This window comes from Amphiura filiformis, chromosome 6 (assembly GCF_039555335.1).
Source record: "Amphiura filiformis chromosome 6, Afil_fr2py, whole genome shotgun sequence".
In the NCBI taxonomy this organism is placed as follows: domain Eukaryota; kingdom Metazoa; phylum Echinodermata; class Ophiuroidea; order Amphilepidida; family Amphiuridae; genus Amphiura; species Amphiura filiformis.
This window is the reverse complement of record NC_092633.1, coordinates 75,234,029-75,254,612: the sequence shown is the minus strand read 5'-3', so window position 1 is coordinate 75,254,612 and position 20,584 is coordinate 75,234,029. Positions and strand designations below refer to the sequence as shown.

Below are 20,584 nucleotides of genomic sequence, written 5' to 3'. Positions count from 1 at the left end.
TTATGTAATACATAGTCACTTGTCGCAGGGAATCAATTTTGGATTCCAAATTCATTTTGATGCCTGCCTGTCTGGGATACATTTTGGTGATTACTTCAACGTTTGCAATGGCGTTGTTGTTCTTTACTCCCGATTGCAGATTACAGCATTACATTTTGGGATTAAAAAAATACTATCCTGTTTTGCAAAATGAAATATACCTAAATCCTAATCCTTTAGTTAGTTCAAACTGGCAATGAAAGTCAAATTTTAATATTTGGTCAATTTTTAGAAATAAGGGCCAATCCACGCTGGGAGAGCTGAAGTCTGACTTAATATACAGGTGTTGTCAACTAAATTAAGACTGTTTATATCCAAGGTAATACCCCAGCAATTTGCCATCACTGGGAATTGAACCTGGGACTTCATTCACCAGAGACAAGTACCCAGCCAGTGAGTCACACTCTCCAAAATAATATATATTTGTCACCCAACGCAAGTAAATGAGGCACATGTCATAAATTTTGTTAATTGAGATTTTTGCATTTTCACATAAAATCACTAGATATGGATTAAAATGACACCTCAAACATCTTTGTCAGATTTACAGTTACAGAGTTATGATCGGTCAAACTTGGACATCAAAAATTTGTATTTGCCAACATCAGTCTCGTCCACAGGCGTTAAGACACATTTATGTTGCTAATGCAGACAGTGATGTAAGCAGAGAGGACAAAAGTATTAGCTCCTAGTAAAGTCACCCTCCTTCAAGTATAGTTTATTCAGTGTCTATACGAAGGTCCTGATTTTGCCAGAGGACTTTGTGCTTTCCTTGCTACTGCTTGATTATGAACATCTATTTATGCCACTGTGGAGAATATGAGAGTGCAAATTGTGTGTATAAAAATATTAGACAGAGTATGTCTAAACTTTTATGACAATTTATTACATTTACCAAGGGTATATACCAAGAGTGCTTTTTTAAAGAGTGCTTACCATGTACAATGATAAGGTAGCATTTTTTGTACGCATTAAATATGAAATTAAAATTTTGAAAGGCAATTAGAAGCTGAAATCTAGTAGAACATAATGCGAGACAAGAAAACCCTGCACTACCTGGAGGAATGTATCTCAAATGCAGACATGAACATTATTGTCATATGTAATTGCAAGTATAAATTATTAAAACATAACTTGTGTAGGTTCCCCAGTTATCAAAATGAAGCTACTTAAGCTTATGCGTATATATCAAATTATAGAGAAATCGTTGTATTGCAATTTCCTGTAAGAATGTGTTTTTTTACAAACTGATGAATTGAGCATTCCACCTTGCGGAAATGTATGAATTTGATGCATAGGTATGTGTTGTTATTATAGTCATGAATTAGAAAAGTATGTTGATAAATCAGCCTAGTATGATATGACATTATCAGATTACGAATGAGGTGTAACAAAGATTGGCAAATTTAATCACCAGATGGTAAGAAAATTAATAATAATTAAATAGAAGATGAATTGGAGATTGTTTTATATAATGATAACTTTACACACACTGGCAGGTGTGACTGAAAGTGCTTAGTGGACTAACCTTTATTTTCAATCATGGTATGGCTGCTGCATACTGTAGAGGAAGTTTAACCAGTATTTATTGCCGAATACCACAAAGGAAATTTATTAATAGTGGCAAATTCTGGGAAATTCTGCTTGCGTTTTCCTCTTTACCAAGAACTCTCTTGATTCACTTGTTTTAAGTTCAATGCAGCCATATATTAAAAATAATCTATTCAACACACCCTAACCTCAAAAAAGTCTGGATTCTGTATCAATGACGAGCTTATCTTGAAATCCAAAAGGCAAGTCTGGAAAAACATTGGTAGTATAGTATTGTTAATGAATGGTTAATAATTGTCTCTAAATCTCTTCTCCAGTTTTCCTTTATTCCCACCTGCTGACCTTTCAGAATTCATTTAATCGTTTCATCTAATTACTAGTCCCTTTTCAAGCACCCTGAATGCTAGTCCAATAAATAGTCTCTATCTTTCTTCTATCCACTCTATTTAACTTTAATGAACATCTGGCATCATATATTAGCCCCTATGATGAAAGCAGACATAGGAAATAGCCAGGAGAAATAATAGTTAATGTTTTATGAGCCGGCTTTACCTCAACATACACTCAGGTCAGTCCACCTTTAAAAGATTTATTTGAATATGCCAATACTTTTGCCGATTTAATTGGTGTAAATACCAGTGATAATGCATGTATCATTATTCATAACCTTTTAATTGAAGAAGGGTAGAACTTAAGGGCTGGGGTATGAATGTTTGGACAGTATTTATTTTGGGACATTAGAGCACATCAGACTTATCGAATTGCATTTTTAATACGAAGAATGTCATTCTGATATCAAATAATTTTGATTTTTTGAAATTCGCACTTTAATGCACATTTTATGGCAAATCATTAAAATTGATATTTTTGATATTTAACAGTACTTGAAGTAAACTTTATAAATCTGATGATTTATACTTAAAGTGTATGCGTGGGATGAAAAGCGACGATCAATTGAAAATTTTGACCTTTCATATTTGAAGATATGGATTTTTTTCCCAAAACACAAAAAAAATTAGGTCTTTTGGGGAAAAAATCCATATCTTCAATATGAAAGGTCAAAATTTTCAATTGACCGTCGGCTTTTCCTCTCTGCTACATACACTTTAAGAATATATCATTAGATTTATATAATTTACTTCGAGGACTGTTATATATCAAAATGTGAAAAATATCAAATTTTTATAATTTGTCATAAAATTTGTATTATATTGTGATTTTCAAAAATGAAAATTATTTGATATCAGAAAGACATGCTTCAGATTTCAGAATGCAATTCGATAGGTCTGAGGTGCTCTCATGTCCCACAAAAAATACTGTCGAAACGCAATAAACGCTCATTTTAGATCCCTTAAAGAGACCTTAAAATTGGGTTGTTCTTTCACATGCAGACATAGTAATCTGTAATATGCATATTTCTCAATACTGAAGAAAAGAACAAGTGTATGGAAAAGTAGGCTATAAATAACAAAGATGTCCTATTATACATAAAGTGACCTGCACATTATTATAACCAGACAAGTTTTGAAGGAAAAATAAGCATGGCTACTTTACTGAGGATAGAAAAGCTATCTACTGAAGATAGCAACCTTTGCTTTGAAAAAAAACCCTCATGCATATAAACACCAACATAAGCATCGCACACCTGCACACTCCCCACCCCTATTCATATGAATCAAGGACTTCTATACCCCCTTGAAAAACTCAAACATTTGAGGAAACATTTGAGGTACAACACATATAGAGGAATGAATGAATGAAGGACATTATTAAACAGGATTGAAAAATTCTGGATGTCCTCACTTTGTCCTCACCATGTTTCAAGTTGCAAACAGATGCACCCCTACACAATATACCCACACACCCCCACCCCCACACACAACATATAATAGCAAATACACACCCACAAACAGGTTTGTATTTTATCTGCTTGTTTTTGTATTTCATTTTATAAGTTATTTATAAGTATCGGCAATTTTCGGCATTGTAGCAGCACTGGAATACCCCACACTACTGCACTTGTGAAATAATTCAGATAAGACGTCATTAACAGTTAATCAGTTCCGGGTGACTGGACTTACAACACTTAGAGGTACACAGCATTGCTGTAACCTGTCAATGCAAGTTTCATGGCATATAGGTGCTGCATTAAGGGTGTATTTGTCTTCCTGTTCAGTATGAAATTATGAAAAAGAACATTTAGGCCTGATTTATAGTCTAGATAATTGGTAACAAATAGTTGATGCTGAATACTTTTGTGACATTAAACAGTATTTGACAGGCAAGATAATTTGTGACACCTACTTTGAGTAAGTTTAAATTAGATGTTCTAATTCTGAAATTCATTGATGGTAATTGAGAAAATTTGCAAATATAATATTTCACCTTTGACATCACAAAACGTTTTCATCCTCAAGTGCCTCTATGTAATGCAAGCTGGGTGTGAGGATTCATAGTCAAAATAAGGAGTAGAATCATGAAATTTGATACTCAGGTAGAAAAAGTACTATCTTCAATAGATAGAATTGCTATCTTCAGTAGATAGCATACCACTCATAACAAATCCCTAGTTCAGTGTAGAGAATTGCTATCTTCAGTAGATAGCATACCACTCACATCAAATCCCAAGTCCAGTGTAGCGAATTGCTATCTTCAGTAGATAGCATGCCTCTCACATCAAATCCCAAGTCCAGTGTAGAGAATTGCTATCTTCAGTAGATAACATACCACTCACATCAAATCCCAAGTCCAGTGTAGAGAATTGCTATCTTCAGTAGATAGCATACCACTCACATCAAATCCCAAGTCCAGTGTAGAGAATTGCTATCTTCAGTAGATAGCATGCCACTCTCATCAAATCCCAAGTTCAGTGTTGAGAATTGCTATCTTCAGTAGATAGCATACCACTCTCATCAAATCCCAAGTTCAGTGTTGAGAATTGCTATCTTCAGTAGATAGCATACCACTCACATCAAATCCCTAGTCCAGTGTAGAGAATTGCTATCTTCAGTAGATAGCATACCACTCACATCAAATCCCTAGTCCAGTGTAGAGAATTGCTCTCTTAAGTAGATAGCATGCCACTCTCATCAAATCCCAAGTTCAGTGTTGAGAATTGCTATCTTCAGTAGATAGCATACCACTCACATCAAATCCCTAGTCCAGTGTAGAGAATTGCTATCTTCAGTAGATAACATACCACTCTCATCAAATCCCTAGTCCAGTGTAGAGAATTGCTATCTTCAGTAGATAACATACCACTCTCATCAAATCCCTAGTCCAGTGTTGAGAATTGCTATCTTCAGTAGATAGCATACCACTCACATCAAATCCCAAGTCAAGTGTTGAGAATTGCTATCTTCAGTAGATAGCATACCACTCACATCATATCCCAAGTCCAGTGTAGAGAATTGCTATCTTCAGTAGATAACATACCACTCTCATCAAATCCCTAGTCCAGTGTTGAGAATTGCTATCTTCAGTAGATAACATACCACTCTCATCAAATCCCTAGTCCAGTGTTGAGAATTGCTATCTTCAGTAGATAGCATACCACTCACATCAAATCCCAAGTCAAGTGTTGAGAATTGCTATCTTCAGTAGATAGCATGCCACTCTCATCAAATCCCTAGTCCAGTGTTGAGAATTGCTATCTTCAGTAGATAGCATGCCACTCTCATCAAATCCCTAGTCCAGTGTAGAGAATTGCTATCTTCAGTAGATAGCATACCACTCTCATCAAATCCCAAGTCCAGTGTTGAGAATTGCTATCTTCAGTAGATAGCATACCTCTCACATCAAATCCCAAGTCCAGTGTAGAGAATTGCTATCTTCAGTAGATAACATACCACTCACATCAAATCCCAAGTCCAGTGTAGCGAATTGCTATCTTCAGTAGATAGCATGCCTCTCACATCAAATCCCAAGTCCAGTGTAGAGAATTGCTATCTTCAGTAGATAACATACCACTCACATCAAATCCCAAGTCCAGTGTAGCGAATTGCTATCTTCAGTAGATAGCATGCCTCTCACATCAAATCCCAAGTCCTGTGTAGAGAATTGCTATCTTCAGTAGATAGCATACCACTCACATCATATCCCAAGTCCAGTGTAGCGAATTGCTCTCTTAAGTAGATAGCATGCCACTCTCATCAAATCCCAAGTTCAGTGTTGAGAATTGCTATCTTCAGTAGATAGCATACCACTCTCATCAAATCCCAAGTTCAGTGTTGAGAATTGCTATCTTCAGTAGATAGCATACCACTCTCATCAAATCCCAAGTTCAGTGTTGAGAATTGCTATCTTCAGTAGATAGCATACCACTCACATCATATCCCAAGTCCAGTGTAGAGAATTGCTATCTTCAGTAGATAGCATACCACTCTCATCAAATCCCTAGTCCAGTGTAGAGAATTGCTATCTTCAGTAGATAACATACCACTCACATCAAATCCCTAGTCCAGTGTAGAGAATTGCTATCTTCAGTAGATAGCATGCCACTCTCATCAAATCCCAAGTTCAGTGTTGAGAATTGCTATCTTCAGTAGATAGCATACCACTCACATCATATCCCATGTCCAGTGTAGAGAATTGCTCTCTTCAGTAGATAGTATACCAATTACATCAAATTCAAAGTTCAGTACAGAGAATTTCTATCTTCATTAGATAGCATGCTATCAAGTCAAAATCCAAGTCATGTGTAGAGAATTACTAAGTACAAATTGACCACTTTGCAATCTGCTGATAGTTGGCAACATTACCAAGCCCATGTGTTGATTATAAGTGCGGATATTTCTCAAGTAAAAACATCCTGGATTCTTGTTTAATTAAGCTATATGGTGTTGTTTATTTAGAAATTGCATTTAATATTATATTTATTTATTTATTTATTTTTTGTTTAATTCTTCCTTTTTTTTGCTTGCTATTGTCAATTTGTTTATTTCTTTAATTGAAAAGAAAAACCTGCATTTTAGCCACTTAGGTTATTGACCAAGAGAACAGTGACCTGTACACACAGAAGCACTAGAAATTCACTGACAATTTATGCTTTGTAACCATCTGCCTGTATTATAAGCTTCATAACGTTGTTTCCTAGCAACAACCCAGGTACAACCTTTTTTCGTGCAAAGTGGGCATCTATAAATTGATAATTATTTTTTGCTGTTTTGCCTTTATAACAATGGACAGTTAATAGCAGTTGCATTTTTATAAATAGCATTTTGTGAGTACTAAACAATTTGAACTAAAAACCGTGGAAGTTGAGGTCAGTTCTAAATTAAGACACTGTGATGCTGATATACAGGGTGAGTCAAAAAAACTGCACTAGAGCAAAGAATCCATATTTATGTAAAAACTAAGTCGAACTTTCCAAATATTGAAAATTTCTATAAATACTACACTCAATGGCCATCTTCTGTGAAAATATGAAGTGAATCGCGACTACCATTTAATTTTTATGAGTCCTTTTGCTGCGATACCCAATTTCGTTATTTGTCCACGAGGTACCATGTATTTTGAATGAGAGCACACAATGCACGGTAAAGACACCAGATCTGAAACTGACTTTAACTTAAATAAGGTTGTTTTTGTGTTACAAACTTTCTAACATTACTTTAAGTCCTTCATACCTCACTCGACTCCAACACCCGTTTTTTTAAATCCCAATATGTCCAACTTTTTGGATATTTTGAAATTCACTCCACTTCAATTTGCGCGCATTTCATTTTGACATTTGAAAAGCCTGCCTACAAATTTGTGTCTTTCTGATAGAGAATAAACATCTTTAACAACAAATAATGTTTCTTCTCCTTAAACAAGACCAAGGGCAATAACACTTTGGGTGCTCCATTTTATTTTAATGCCAATGAGGTTAAGAAAATAGCAGTTGTTCCAAATCTACCTAACACAGAGTGGGCTGACATTCACATTTTAGATGTCTCTTGGACAAACATTAAAATTGGGTAGCGCTATAAAATGTGCTATAAAAACAAAACGGTAAATGCTAATTCCTTACTTTTTTCACACAAGGTCACTGATAGATATACCATATATAACATGTTTTAAAACCTAAAAAGTTCAACTCGGTTCTTAAACAAAAATGGATTCTTTTCTCTATTGCACTTTTTTTGACTCACCCTGTATTAATACTTGAAATTTTCTGGTATCTTGTTGGCCATGTTGATGACCTGGGGTAGAACAATAAAGCCCTTAGCAATAGCTTTACAAAATTAAATTTTGGGGAAGGGGGCAAAGCTGTCTTGTAGGGAAGGCCCACTATCCAGAGTAATATTTTTGGCACCATAGAATGTATGATTGAACTAAATGCATGTGAAGTTCACACAAGTATATTTACAATTCTTAACTTGGCCAAAAATAATTGGAATTTTGGTCTGAAATATATCTTCTAATAAGGTAGATACGCATGCCACAAATGTCAGTTACATGTTTTTGTAACAAACATTGGCTAACATTAATTTAAATCAACGACATGTTTATGAACAACATGCAATGTTGTTAGTAATATTATTGTTACTTTTATCATTGTTGTTGTTGATTATTTTTGAATCAGGGAAACAATCTAATGATGCAAAATATATTATTGTACAATAAACAAAAGGTTTACATGCACCAGAAAAAGGATAATGCATTATATTAATCTGGACCACCAGTAGCATTGTCTATATTCTTTCCTCCAATCAATTTCTATTCATTGTAAATCATTACCAAATAATTGCAATCCTATTGATTTGTCAAAACTAATCAAACAAATGTAATGAACCGGGCTATATCACAAATCCCCTCAGGTTAAGTTCAGACTTTGTGTGTTTGTCTAGAACTTATCATCTGACCTTGTGCTTTGGGGTAATCTAAGCTCATACATAGGAGCCCTAGGTGAAATGTTAAAATAACATGAATGAATAAAGATTCCTGAACTGTGCTAGAGCAAGTTGGTTTATTTATGATGCATGCAGGCTGGTTATGGTAGGTTGCTATAGGAAGCTTAAGGGTGAGGAAATTGAAAATAAAGCAGCAGACTGTTATTAACTAACACAGATTTTTGTTTTTGTTTTTCCATTGTGTCAACTTGTTGCCCTAAAGGCCAATGGCATACTGGGCTAAATACTCATTTCAAAGACAAATATGCTTGCAATATCTGAGATTTCTAGCATGTTTCTCCTGATAACATGGCAAAACACTGGTCTGCTGTAGTGTTACCAACACTGCTTTTACCAGACAACCCAACTGTTTCATTTGCACTTTACTAATGTGCAACACAGTACTGGGAGAAGGTTTGATTTAATCAAGTTTTGTCAATCACATATAATGGTATGTTGTATTGAGCTGTATAATATGTGGACGTGTGAGCGACACATAAATGTTTTTGGTAAAAATGCAATAAATAGTGATACATTGTATGTGTGTGTTTTCAACCGGGGAATTAGAATTATGAAAATAATGGGAAAAGACTATGGTGGGTGGGTCCATTCAATAAATTTGTATGTAACTTTAGGTCCAAGTATATAGCCACCATATTATTTGTATGCTTGATAGCCGCCGACCGTCTGACCAAAACTAGTATTATCATCTCTGCCACCAATTTGATTTGAGCTACGAGCGGAATCAAACTGATACAGCGATGGAGGAGACTACTAAAGCTAGTCAATGAAAACGCATGCATTCATAATGGCTGTCGTATGTACCGTACTCCCCATTCCTGAAAATGCAGCACTAATTTTTTGGGATTAAAAAATTTATCAAGTTCTGCCAAATGAAACATAGTTCTAACTGGAGATAAAAGAAAGAGTTCACTATTTTACTCATTTGTTGAAAACAGAGCCAATAACATGCATTTTCGGGACATTTTTTGACAATCAAGTCTCAAAAATCAAAGCATTCAAAATCTTAAGTTTATGCCACAATTTTGCTCTAATTTCATAATTTTCACTTCTTTGTGTTACTTTTATTAAATGATTGGTTATAAGAATGAAACATATCTTTTCCAAAAATTATAATGCAGAGATTGAAATTAGACTTCGTACAAGTCTTTAGACTTGATTGTCACAGTATAGGAAAAACACCCTAAAAATGTGTGTTTTTGGCCCTTATTTCCAAAAATTGACCAAATAGTAAAATTTGACTTTTATTGCTAGTTTGGACTAACTAAAGGATTGGGATTTAGCTATGTTTCATTTGGCAAAACAAGATCATATTTTTTTAATTCCAAAAAAATAGTGCTGTGTGTTTCTGGAATTGGGAGTAGGTCCTGCTTGGCATGTGACCATTTGACATTGTCCCTATAAACTCTCACCTTCCTGTTACTTGAATCAAGTGAACACTCCAATGATGTCCGTAACACACTGAGCAAAGATTAGCAATCACTGGCTTCAGATATACACTTATTTATCCCTCTGTTGTTTAGTCATCATAAATTCATGAGACAATTAAAAGTGTAGATAGTGCTATTAAAATTCAATTTATATACATTTATTATCAAGCGGAACGGACTACAATAGTGTTTATAACGTGATTCGCACCGCCGTATTCCTCATTCCTTTGATTTGGTCAATGACCCTATTGGTGCTACATTCTACAAAATAACATTTGCTAATTATTGCGTGAGTGTTGGTATTCTGAAAATTGTAAACGGAGTTTAGGTTTCCCTCCAAGATGGCAGGTAACCCAAAACACGGGAACTCTCTATTGATTTCCAGTGAGTGAACCATCATCTGCAGAAGTGAATGAGCAAGGACTCTACAGAGTTGGACAAATTGTGTTCAGTTCCATTTGACAGTTGCATCGCTAATAGTGTTTGACATCACAAGCAATTATAGGCAAATGAGAGCCTAATTGTAAATAACCTTAGCAGGTTTGTTTTGGTTAGGGTTTGTGAATTAAAGGCTACAGTACAGTGGCAGATCTAGACGAGCAATGGGGAATCCCCTGGCAAATCTGCAAAATCAGTCTCTTTCAGCCAATTTTAGTCGCTCAGTCCCCCTGTAAGTTGACCAGTTTTCAAATTCTTTTTTTGCCCCTGGAGTAAGTGTTAGAGTTCTTTATAATTAAAATCTGGTGCAAAATGTTTTGATTTGAAATATTTTTATACAAATATTTAGTCTATACATAGGGCCTACATATAGAAGAAATATTGATGGTGGTGTTTTAACAATGTTTTAACATTACGCCAATCCAGGTTTTCATAATTTGAGAGGGTGGCAGGGAAGGCCAATTTCTTCTAAGGAGCAGGCAATTAATATGCTGGCACTTGTATAACCTGTGAGCTCATTTAGAGGGAGGGGGAGCAAGGTAAATTACTGGGATGCATGCCACATCTCAGCACCCACTTCACTTACGGTAAAAATAATTTATATTTAGGACTATTTCCTATGCAATGCATAAATTGATCAAATAGTTTGAAAATAAAATGCTATTCATCTTCAGGTTTTATCAAATCAACCCATCTCAGTAACAACATTTGACAATCGGCTGTTCAAATTATATGAATCGTAAAATTGACCCTTTGGAGATGCCCTGTATCCCATGAGCCTGAATACTCACTGTAGTGTCAGGTCAGGTCTTCGTCAACATCTAAAGTGCAGTATGGAGGAAGCCAACCAAGGTGTGAAATTGAAAATAAATAAATGATGACAAATTTTGAGCTGGTATTAAAGATAGATGCGACAATTCTGTGGTTTGCGTATTTATGTAATGTGTTTGGTCACAATCAAATTTAAATTGCAATGATTGTAAGCTTGCTAATTTGGCATTCTGTCAATTATTTAAAGAAAATAATATGTTGATTGTTCAGAAGATAATGCATTGATAATTAAGCATTTTATATTAAATTATCTGTACATGGGCAAGACCAGTTGTAGATGCATTGCAAAACTAAAATCCCAATCACAGGTGGCAAATAGTTAAAAGAGAGGTCCTGCAGAGGTGCAAACAAGCAAAATCAGGGCCTTCCCTGTCTGGATAACAGAGAGATTCCTATAAAGAGGTCCGGATACACAGGCTGTATAAAACTGATTCAGCTGGCTGCTTTCAAAATCAACATTGGATCCTCTTAAAACTACCTAAATTTATAGCTTTTATATGATTAAAATCTACAAATCAGTAGTTCTTTGTCGCATTTTAATAAAACCTGGCTTAGTAATTACCACCATATAAATGCACATATTTTGTTTAAAAGACACAAGTTAAATTTCTTTGCCCACATATTTCTCTCATTTATTCTGTTTCATTTTGTTACCTCATACATTTCCATTGGTTTGTACAAGTTGAGGAAGAAGACCAGGTCAATCCAGGTAGATTACATTGCAAGACTTTGAAATCAGGGCAAAGTATCATAGAAATATCATAGGGCAATTGCTTGTACAAGTACAGATTATTGCATCTTCCTACAAATTTGTTTTGCCGCAATCCCTTCCATTTCACCACAATCTGCAATTGTCCAGCATAAAGCCTAGAGGTCAAAGCAAATTAGAACATGTGATTGCAGGGCTTTGTCAAAGTGGAAACCAAGATTACAGTATAAGCTTCTTGGACTTGTATGGAAATGTCAAGAAATAATCAGGAAGAAGAAGATGGCCAATAGTGGGTTTTATCACCCTACTTTTATGAGAGAAAATATTTTTAGAATCGTATGTAGCTGTGGTGGTAGCCTGTGTCACAATCTACTGCCAATGTGTGTGTGGGAGTATAGCTTGGTGAAAATGAGTTGCTCGCTGTCGTGCCTTTGGTACTCCAGTCTGGATTATTGCACCTTTGGCACTCCACCATGTCCACTCCACCCTGGGTTGTTGGGTTTTTGCGGATAATTCTAAATTTTAAATCTTGTAACATTTTAAAATAATTTTAAATTGTTTTTTTTTAAATTGTTTAATAAAAAAGATGACAATTACTAATTTCATTCAATGTTAGCGAAGAAATCTTAAAATTTTGAATACATTTTGGCCATCTGTTAATTGGTTTATCAGTTTGTTGGTTATTGACAGATTTTAATTTGTTTTGTCAATCGATTTTACACCAGTATTGTTTTACATCTTGTATTCAATTAAACACCCCAACAGAAAACCGTTATCAAATTTCACATGTACAAAAATCAATAATTCAAGTAATTTTTACACATAAATTAGCTTGGTATATTATCCTCCTGTCACTTGATGAGTAGCTCATTACACAAACAGCACTAATTAATTATTTATGCGCAAACCTTTCCGTTCACCCCACAGGCATGCAATGGGCTATTCCAGTGGAAATCCATACACCCTATTATAAGACATGACCTTAATCTTTCACACAGGAGTGTATAGATTTTAAATAGGAATACCTGAATGGCTGGCTCCATTTGAAATATACCCCCTGTGTGGAAGATTAAGGTCATGACTTCCATAAGGGGTGTATGGATTCCAACAGGAATAGTCCATTAGTGATATTAATAATTCCTTAAACTCATGGTTTGTGTATTTTAACACTTCTGAATGAATTAATCAGTACCATTTTTTCCTGTGATTGGATAGCATTGGTTGTGGTACCCCATGATTTCACTGCTGTTTTCTACAACATACGCAGAATGGATTAAATCTAAGCAGACGACAAACTGGCGACTGATGATGTCAGTAATTCTGTTGGCACTTTCTTCACGGCAGCTATTGCTTTTTTCTTGCATTGGAGAATAATCAAATCCTTTACAACATGTACAAGGCAGCCATTCTTGTGATACTGTACGAGACTTTCAAGCAGTGATTGGGGCCATCCTTATATTTGAAACTTGGATATTGTAGAAAGCTTTTAAATAAAATTACGTAGATACTATATAGTTCAATATGAAATTTTATCTTCTAAAAAAAATTCTATAATGCACTTACGGGAATCAAAGCACCAAAAAGTATTAATGTATCAGGCATTGCATTATTATTACTAATGTGTAAAATCTTGTGTTTGAATTTGGTGTGTTCGGCAATTAAAAGATGCTGTTGCCATAATGAACCAAACAGCTGCTATGTAAATATGTTCTTTCAGGTTGGGTCAATTCTGCCAGTATTTGAGGGTTTGCGTACATTGTTGTAAATAGCATTGTAAGTTTTGATGAGAATTCTGTGATTCTGATTGATATGGATAGTAAGACCGTATTATCTGCCTAATTTTTCAAAGTGTTTATAAATTGGCCCTTTTCACCTAGGCACATACTCATAAAGACCTGCCAATGAGGCCCTACAACTTTTTCCTATCTAACCGTGGACTTTACACACCTGAGTTAAGTTCCAAACCATAGACCAATCAGACTCTTCTATGGAAGCCATTATTGTATTGCTATCTACTGAAGACAGCATTTCTTTATTGAAGCCATTATTGTATTGCTATCTACTGAAGACGGCATTTCTTTATGGAAGCCATATTGTATTGCTATCTACTGAAGACAGCATTTCTTTATGGAAGCCATATTGTATTGCTATCTACTGAAGACAGCATTTCTTTATGGAAGCCATTATTGTATTGCTATCTACTGAAGACAGCATTTCTCTATGGAAGTCATAATGTATGTATTGCTATCTCCTCTTTACTACCCAACTGAGATATACACTGCCAATTAAGACATTGTTTTATATATGCATTTATATGTTCTTTGCAACACACTGGCAGGTAGAGCAGGCATGGATGGGCTCGGTTGCAAGGTGTCCTTGTTTGCTCTGCTATTTTTGTGTACTCATTTGCAGGTTTTTTTTCGCCCACACATTAGATTGGCAAAATCATATCAAATCGGCCTATTTCTCAACCCTTTTTTTTAACCTGGGTGTTCACCTGTATCTATACAAATCCAATGCAACCGTAACCTTATTTAAAACTATAATGTGCAATGTAATCCTGCCATGACATTGTATTAACATTGCATAACTGATAATTCTAATGCATGCCAAAATAAAGCTTTATGCTTTTTTTCCCCTTAAGGCAGCTGTATATTGCTACAATCAAGCATGTATATCATTAGTGATGCAATTGTAATTGCTTCCATTGCTAAAGGAAATTTATCTTTCTGTGTTGTTAAATAGCAAAGAAGACATAATTAAGTTTTGATCAAATATTAAGAAATGTAATGTATGGATTGCAATTAGCAAGCCTGTGAACCTTGGCTTTGAATTAGAGAGCGTAACAAAAGAATAGAAAATTGGATTTTCCCTTCCTAATTATGTTTTTGTGTTGAAATAGAAGCAGCATTTATTACATATTAACTGGAACCAAATCAAAAGAAGTCGACAGGTTATAAATGTTTTGAACAATAAGACAAATTACTGTCATCTTTTTAAGTGGGTCATCAGAGGGCAAATCTTTGTTCAAAAGTATAAAAAATTACATGTTAAAATCTGAGAAAGGAAAAGAAAAGATGCATACCAAGACTAAATACAAGAATTCTATACAAGAATTTACAACAAATGATGTATAGCTAATTCAATACATACGTCTCGATTAAGCCATTGAGTCTTAGTTCTCAGTTTGCAGTTTTTTTTGTGTGTTACTATTTTTAAAATAATCTTGAGTAATTTTGACCATTTATTTGATAAAATGAAGACATTGAATTTGTAAATTACATCAGCAAGAAGAGGATAAATGTTGATAAAAATTAGGGATATCTACATGATCTCTACAAATACAGATTGGTTCAGATTGATTCTGATCCAGTTGTGGATTAGTATAATCTTAAGGCAGGTCAGAAGGGAGCATGACCTAGGGTACAAATAATGCAGACATACAAGGGGAATGGTATGGATTCTATAAAGGAGATCCCAAAGCTTGGTATAGGGTGTCATTTCTATCCCATGTGCATGATTGTTTTCAGGAGGGGAACATGCCCCAAACTTTCATTTTCATACATTATTGGCTTTTATTCCTTGATGCATTTCATAAGGCCAAAAAAAAAGAAAAAGGTTTGTCTCAAAGCATACGAGTGGTTTGAAAAGAAATGTGAAATGTGTGTTGTTTTGTTTTTATTCCGGACTTGGTATTTTTATGGTATTTTCAGAGAAAAAAGTCCGATTTTTGCTGAATTTTTCTGGAAAAAACTAAAAAAAAATTTTTAATAAAAAAATTTCTGCATCTCTATTTTTTTTAAATCGTGCAATTTTACAAATGCGTGCGCAAGCTTTGAGACAAACCGTTTTTTTTTCTTTGGCCTAATGATCATTGTATTAATTTTATGAAGTGCACTGCAGATTTTTATTTAAATGGTTAAAAATGGTTAAGATATGGCCCCTACCATTGCACTCACCTTAAGTGCACCTTCAAGGCAATGCTGAAGGCTGATCCATATGATTATAGGCTGTAGGTTATATACTCAATACAATATAAGCTGTGGGGCATATTATATATACTACACATCGCAACAACCAAATGAGTCTGTTGATGCACCATGCACTATTGTGTGAAGTCTTAGATCGCAATAGTTAAAGCTGCATGTTTCTTTATTTATAAAAACCAGGAAAAAGTGCCAGGTAGATTTCCCCGATAATGATACTACATTAATTGAAGTCAATCAAGACAAGGCAGGTGGAGCAGAGGTATCATTGTTATATTAAACATTTTTCTTAGCATATTTCTCCAGGCTGTTTTTACCTTTTATTTACATGCTAATGTAGTGTTGATATTAGGAGCATTATTTGTAACAACAGTGACTGTTTTGGCAACATACTACACCTGGTGCAACAAACTGCTTTGTTTTGGAACATGGGCGTCTGTTAATTTAATGCTGATTGAAAGTGTTGTGCTTTTGTTTTACAATGTGTTTTTTTTTTTTTAGACAAAAATAATTTACAATAATTTTTGTTTTGTATTTGTCTTATTTACTACAGTAAAAAACAGAAATGGAGAGAAAATGAGACATAGTTTACATTAAGACCCACAATATATAGAATCAAAATAACAAAGCATATTAAATCTCACTAAACAAAGAAATATTCAGAGTTTGATTTTCTGTAGCCATTAGTCCTGCAGTAAGTGAGTCAAAATGTCTTGTGATTGCATCTTATATTATTCAAAATGTGGTTGTTTGCATGATCATTCTAATTTTGAGTTGATAACATTACGACATTATGAATATAGGTGTTCAGACATTTTGAGGCACTTCTAAGTACTTTTGTTTGAATTTGAATGTGAATTTTTTCATTTGAATAGTAATGGCACTTTTATTAATTCCCCAAACATTACCATCATTGCATACCAATTTCAATGGTGCCTCATTTGTTTTACTTTGGAACCACTTCCAATATACTGGTCCCATACTCCTTGCATTTTTAGCATGAATGTTACTTTGTGAAACTTGTTTGTCAAAATATCCCCTAGTTTTATTTAAAGTTGTGATCATAAAGCACTGTTTTACCTCGATATAAAAACAGCATAGAGCACCTTTAATTCTTAGGTTTACTTAAAGGTGCCTTAGGTTACTGTATGAACTTACATTCGAGTTAAGGTTACTGTAGTAAATTCTCAATATAAAAACAGCATAGAGCACCTTTAATTCTTAGGTTTACTTAAAGGTGCCTTAGGTTATTGTAGTAAATTTTCAGATGACAGAAAGATAACATTATGATAGACTTATTATTATTCATTCACAAAACAACCCATCAGCATAAAAACTGTCAGCTTGGCTAGAATAATCCTCCAGGTTGCAAATCTCTAATCATAGGTACACTGAGATTTCTTTATCAACTGCTAAATGATCAATAAATTTCTGATAGGTATAATCATAACAGACCATTGGGATTTGGTCTCCAGCGCAAGCTGATGTTATTGTTTTTAGTCATGGTCGGTCATTAAAATAACATGTGGGGTAGACTAATTAAGGGATGACTAAACCAGTTCAGCAATTAGGGGAATCTGGGTAGGTAGGTTTAAATTGTTGATAATGTAGGAGGGATTGTGGGCATTACAGAATGACCGACCTAGATTTGGAGGATTTTTTCTTTCTTGAAACAAAAGCTAAAAGGAGAAGGAAATGGCTGTTTGAGAATCAAAATACCAGTGGTTGACCTGGTTTTCAATAGTTGGGTCTCATCACAATGCGTTCCAATATCTGTAGTCTGATTACTTTGCAAATAGGTTTTTTTTAGAGGTTGAATTAGTGGGTTTTGATCAGATAGATGCAAAATTTTGCAAATTAGACATTTGGTGTCAAATTCATGGATGTGAGTAAAATGTCAACTGAAATACTGAAGAGAAATACTAAAAATAAATATTTCCACATTTTTATGTAAAAGGATCGGAATAACAAAATATGAAAATCAGGTAAAATAGTGAAAATTATTTCGGATTCTATGTACATGTACAAACAGTGAAATGTGGGCGTTCTGAATTTTAAATACATATTACCAAATCACAATGGCAATAATGTTGCTTGAAGAAAGAAATCACTGCAGATTTTTCTTTCAAGAAATGCAAAGTACCAATTAGAAATTGTATATTTTTTGCAAACTCGCATAAATATATGCGTACACAGAAATACAGAAGTAGAAGCTTGCTTGAAGCATACTTACGGTTCACAACTGGCTTAGTTGAAGAGGGGCAAAAGATCAGGTTTCACGGAGACAGGATAAAAGGATTAAGAGATTATGCTGATGAGATTCAGTTTTAGGGCATGACATTAATTCAATCATTTGAGATGATATGATTACGGAGATAGGCAGTGTTGCTATAAATGTTCTGTAGAATAAGCACACATTTGATTTTAATGTTACAGATGGTTCCTAATTTCAAATAATTATTGATTTTTGTAAGATCATAAATTTGCATGAAGTGGTATCTGATGATGACAAATTGACAAGCAGCATAAGTTTTACCAAAAATGATATTTATGGAAATATGTGGCACAATCAGATCCACTCGGGTCGAAGATGAAACTGTGAAATTAAGACATGGACAAAAATAAGAAGAAAGAAAGCAAGAAAATGAATTTACATTTTAATTTACTTATCTTTGGAACCATGCATGGTGGGATTGTTAGTTTTTCTGAAATAGGAAGCTTGTATACTAATAAATTTGCCGATGATAGCAACTCAATTTTCAAAATGCATGATTGGATCAGATTGTGTCATAAATACCAATAAGACATGACAGAAATCACTAAATATTGCACAATTTGTACCCATAGGCAACACTGTATATTATTGCCAGATGTACATTTGTACAAGTATGTGTTCTGGGTTTAGGAAGATTTTTGTAAGCACACACTTATGATTGAGTGATCATCAAATGCTGGAACAATTTAGTAAATGTATTTTTGTTAAGCAAACAGGTATCTGTTGCCCACTTATATTGTAGGTCTAAAATGTTCTGTTGCACTCATCCACAGTGTTGGAAGTAAGCATTTTTTTTTATGCGTAGCAAAATTTGCTGCATTACTTTTCTCTCTGTACATTCACATACTTCAGCGTGTAAGTCTATGGCATAAAAACACTACTCAACTCCAAAATTGTGTAGCAAATTGATCAAATTGTGTAGCATTTTGCTACGCCATACCAGCTATTTCCAATGCTGCTCATCCAGCAACTGTTCTTATCCATTGGAATATAAAAATAGCTAAATATTAAGCTAGGAAAAATTTCGCCATATTGGATGGCTTTGGATAAAGTTACCCAAATTGAACACTTTTGTAGCGGGCTTTTATACTGTAGAATTCTGTCTAAATTAGTGAGTTTTTTCATGAAAGAGACATAAGGCAGACACCCACAAAAACAAGACAATAATACATGTTTGTATAGGTCCTGTATCAGTTGCTCAAACTCCAAATAATGCTTTTGTGGAGGGTGTCTGCCTTTCATATCTTTCATTAAAACAACCACCATTTACAGGCATTTATGCTTGTAGATGAATTAATGACATTTCCTTCAGTATACACTTGTGAGTTATAAAAATTACTTATGTAATGTGAACTGATATGAAATATGAAGCTTAACTTTTCTCCATCTGTTTTTGTCTCTCCTTATCACAGGTCGGGGAAAAGATACGGGTGATTTTAGACATGGAGGACAATTATGTTGCATTCGAGAGGGGATATGAATTTCTAGGTGTCGCATTCCGTGGTCTTCCAGACGAACAATTATATCCTGCAATATCAGCGGTTTATGGAAACACAGAAGTGACTATGGTATATTTAGGTGAACCGCTGGATGGATGACGAATGTTGCATTGTGGGAGGTTTATTACAAACTTGTCCACTTTTTAAACTACTAGGCATGTATGGTTCCTTGCATGATGCTGGTTCCTGTTTTGATGGTTCCTTGTGCGGGAAAATCAGAAAGTATCAGTATGTACAAGAAAACTTGTGTATTATGTATTTTGCGCATATCAGACTGTGCTGAGTCAAACATGGTAATATTTTGCTAAATGAAATATGCTATATGGAAATACACTTCCATAAGAAATAAGCCACAGGTTTTGTTATACATTCTGATACATTTCCGCAATGTAAGGAAATCAAATTCTTGAGAAGTGAGGAAAATGTCGACTTGAGGATGCAGTTAGAATAAAATCATTCACAGTTGGAGACAAATTGTGTGCAGCTTCTTTTTCCTGAGACAGTTGCTAACCAGTGGACATTTGAATATGACGCCTATCATAGAAACAAAGGATGAAAAATGGCTGATGACTACCTCAAGAGATCCAAAATGGCTGCCTAGTAACCATGGTAACACCACAATGCAGGGATATTATGAGATATGCAAGGAATCATGGGATACAATCTTCTTGGAGCCAGTTGTTCCACATATATACATGCTGCCTCAAGATGTTCTCCCAGAATTACACTAGATCCCAAAAAGCAAAAAACGACATGAATCCGAGAAGAAACTAATGTACAATTCCAGGGGTGCTACAACTTACAACTACAAAAACACTTGTGTGTGAACCATTTATTTCTGCAATGTGCAATATATCAATACAAGCAGTTCATGAATTTTCTGGGAACTCAATACAAAATCCGATGCAAGGCTGTTTTTTTGGCACACCC

The 20,584-nt window shown here is 34.6% G+C and overlaps 1 protein-coding gene across 1 annotated transcript in view; it reads left to right on the top strand.

The window, feature by feature from the left end:
• The window catches only part of LOC140156037 (F-box/SPRY domain-containing protein 1-like), a 129,134-nt gene extending 108,550 nt beyond the window's left edge, over positions 1-20,584 (top strand). Inside the window, exon 2 of the mRNA XM_072179144.1 lies at positions 19,568-20,584. Coding sequence (XP_072035245.1) covers positions 19,568-19,753 — 186 coding nt within the window. The 3' untranslated portion in view covers positions 19,754-20,584. The remainder of the gene's footprint in view (positions 1-19,567) is intronic.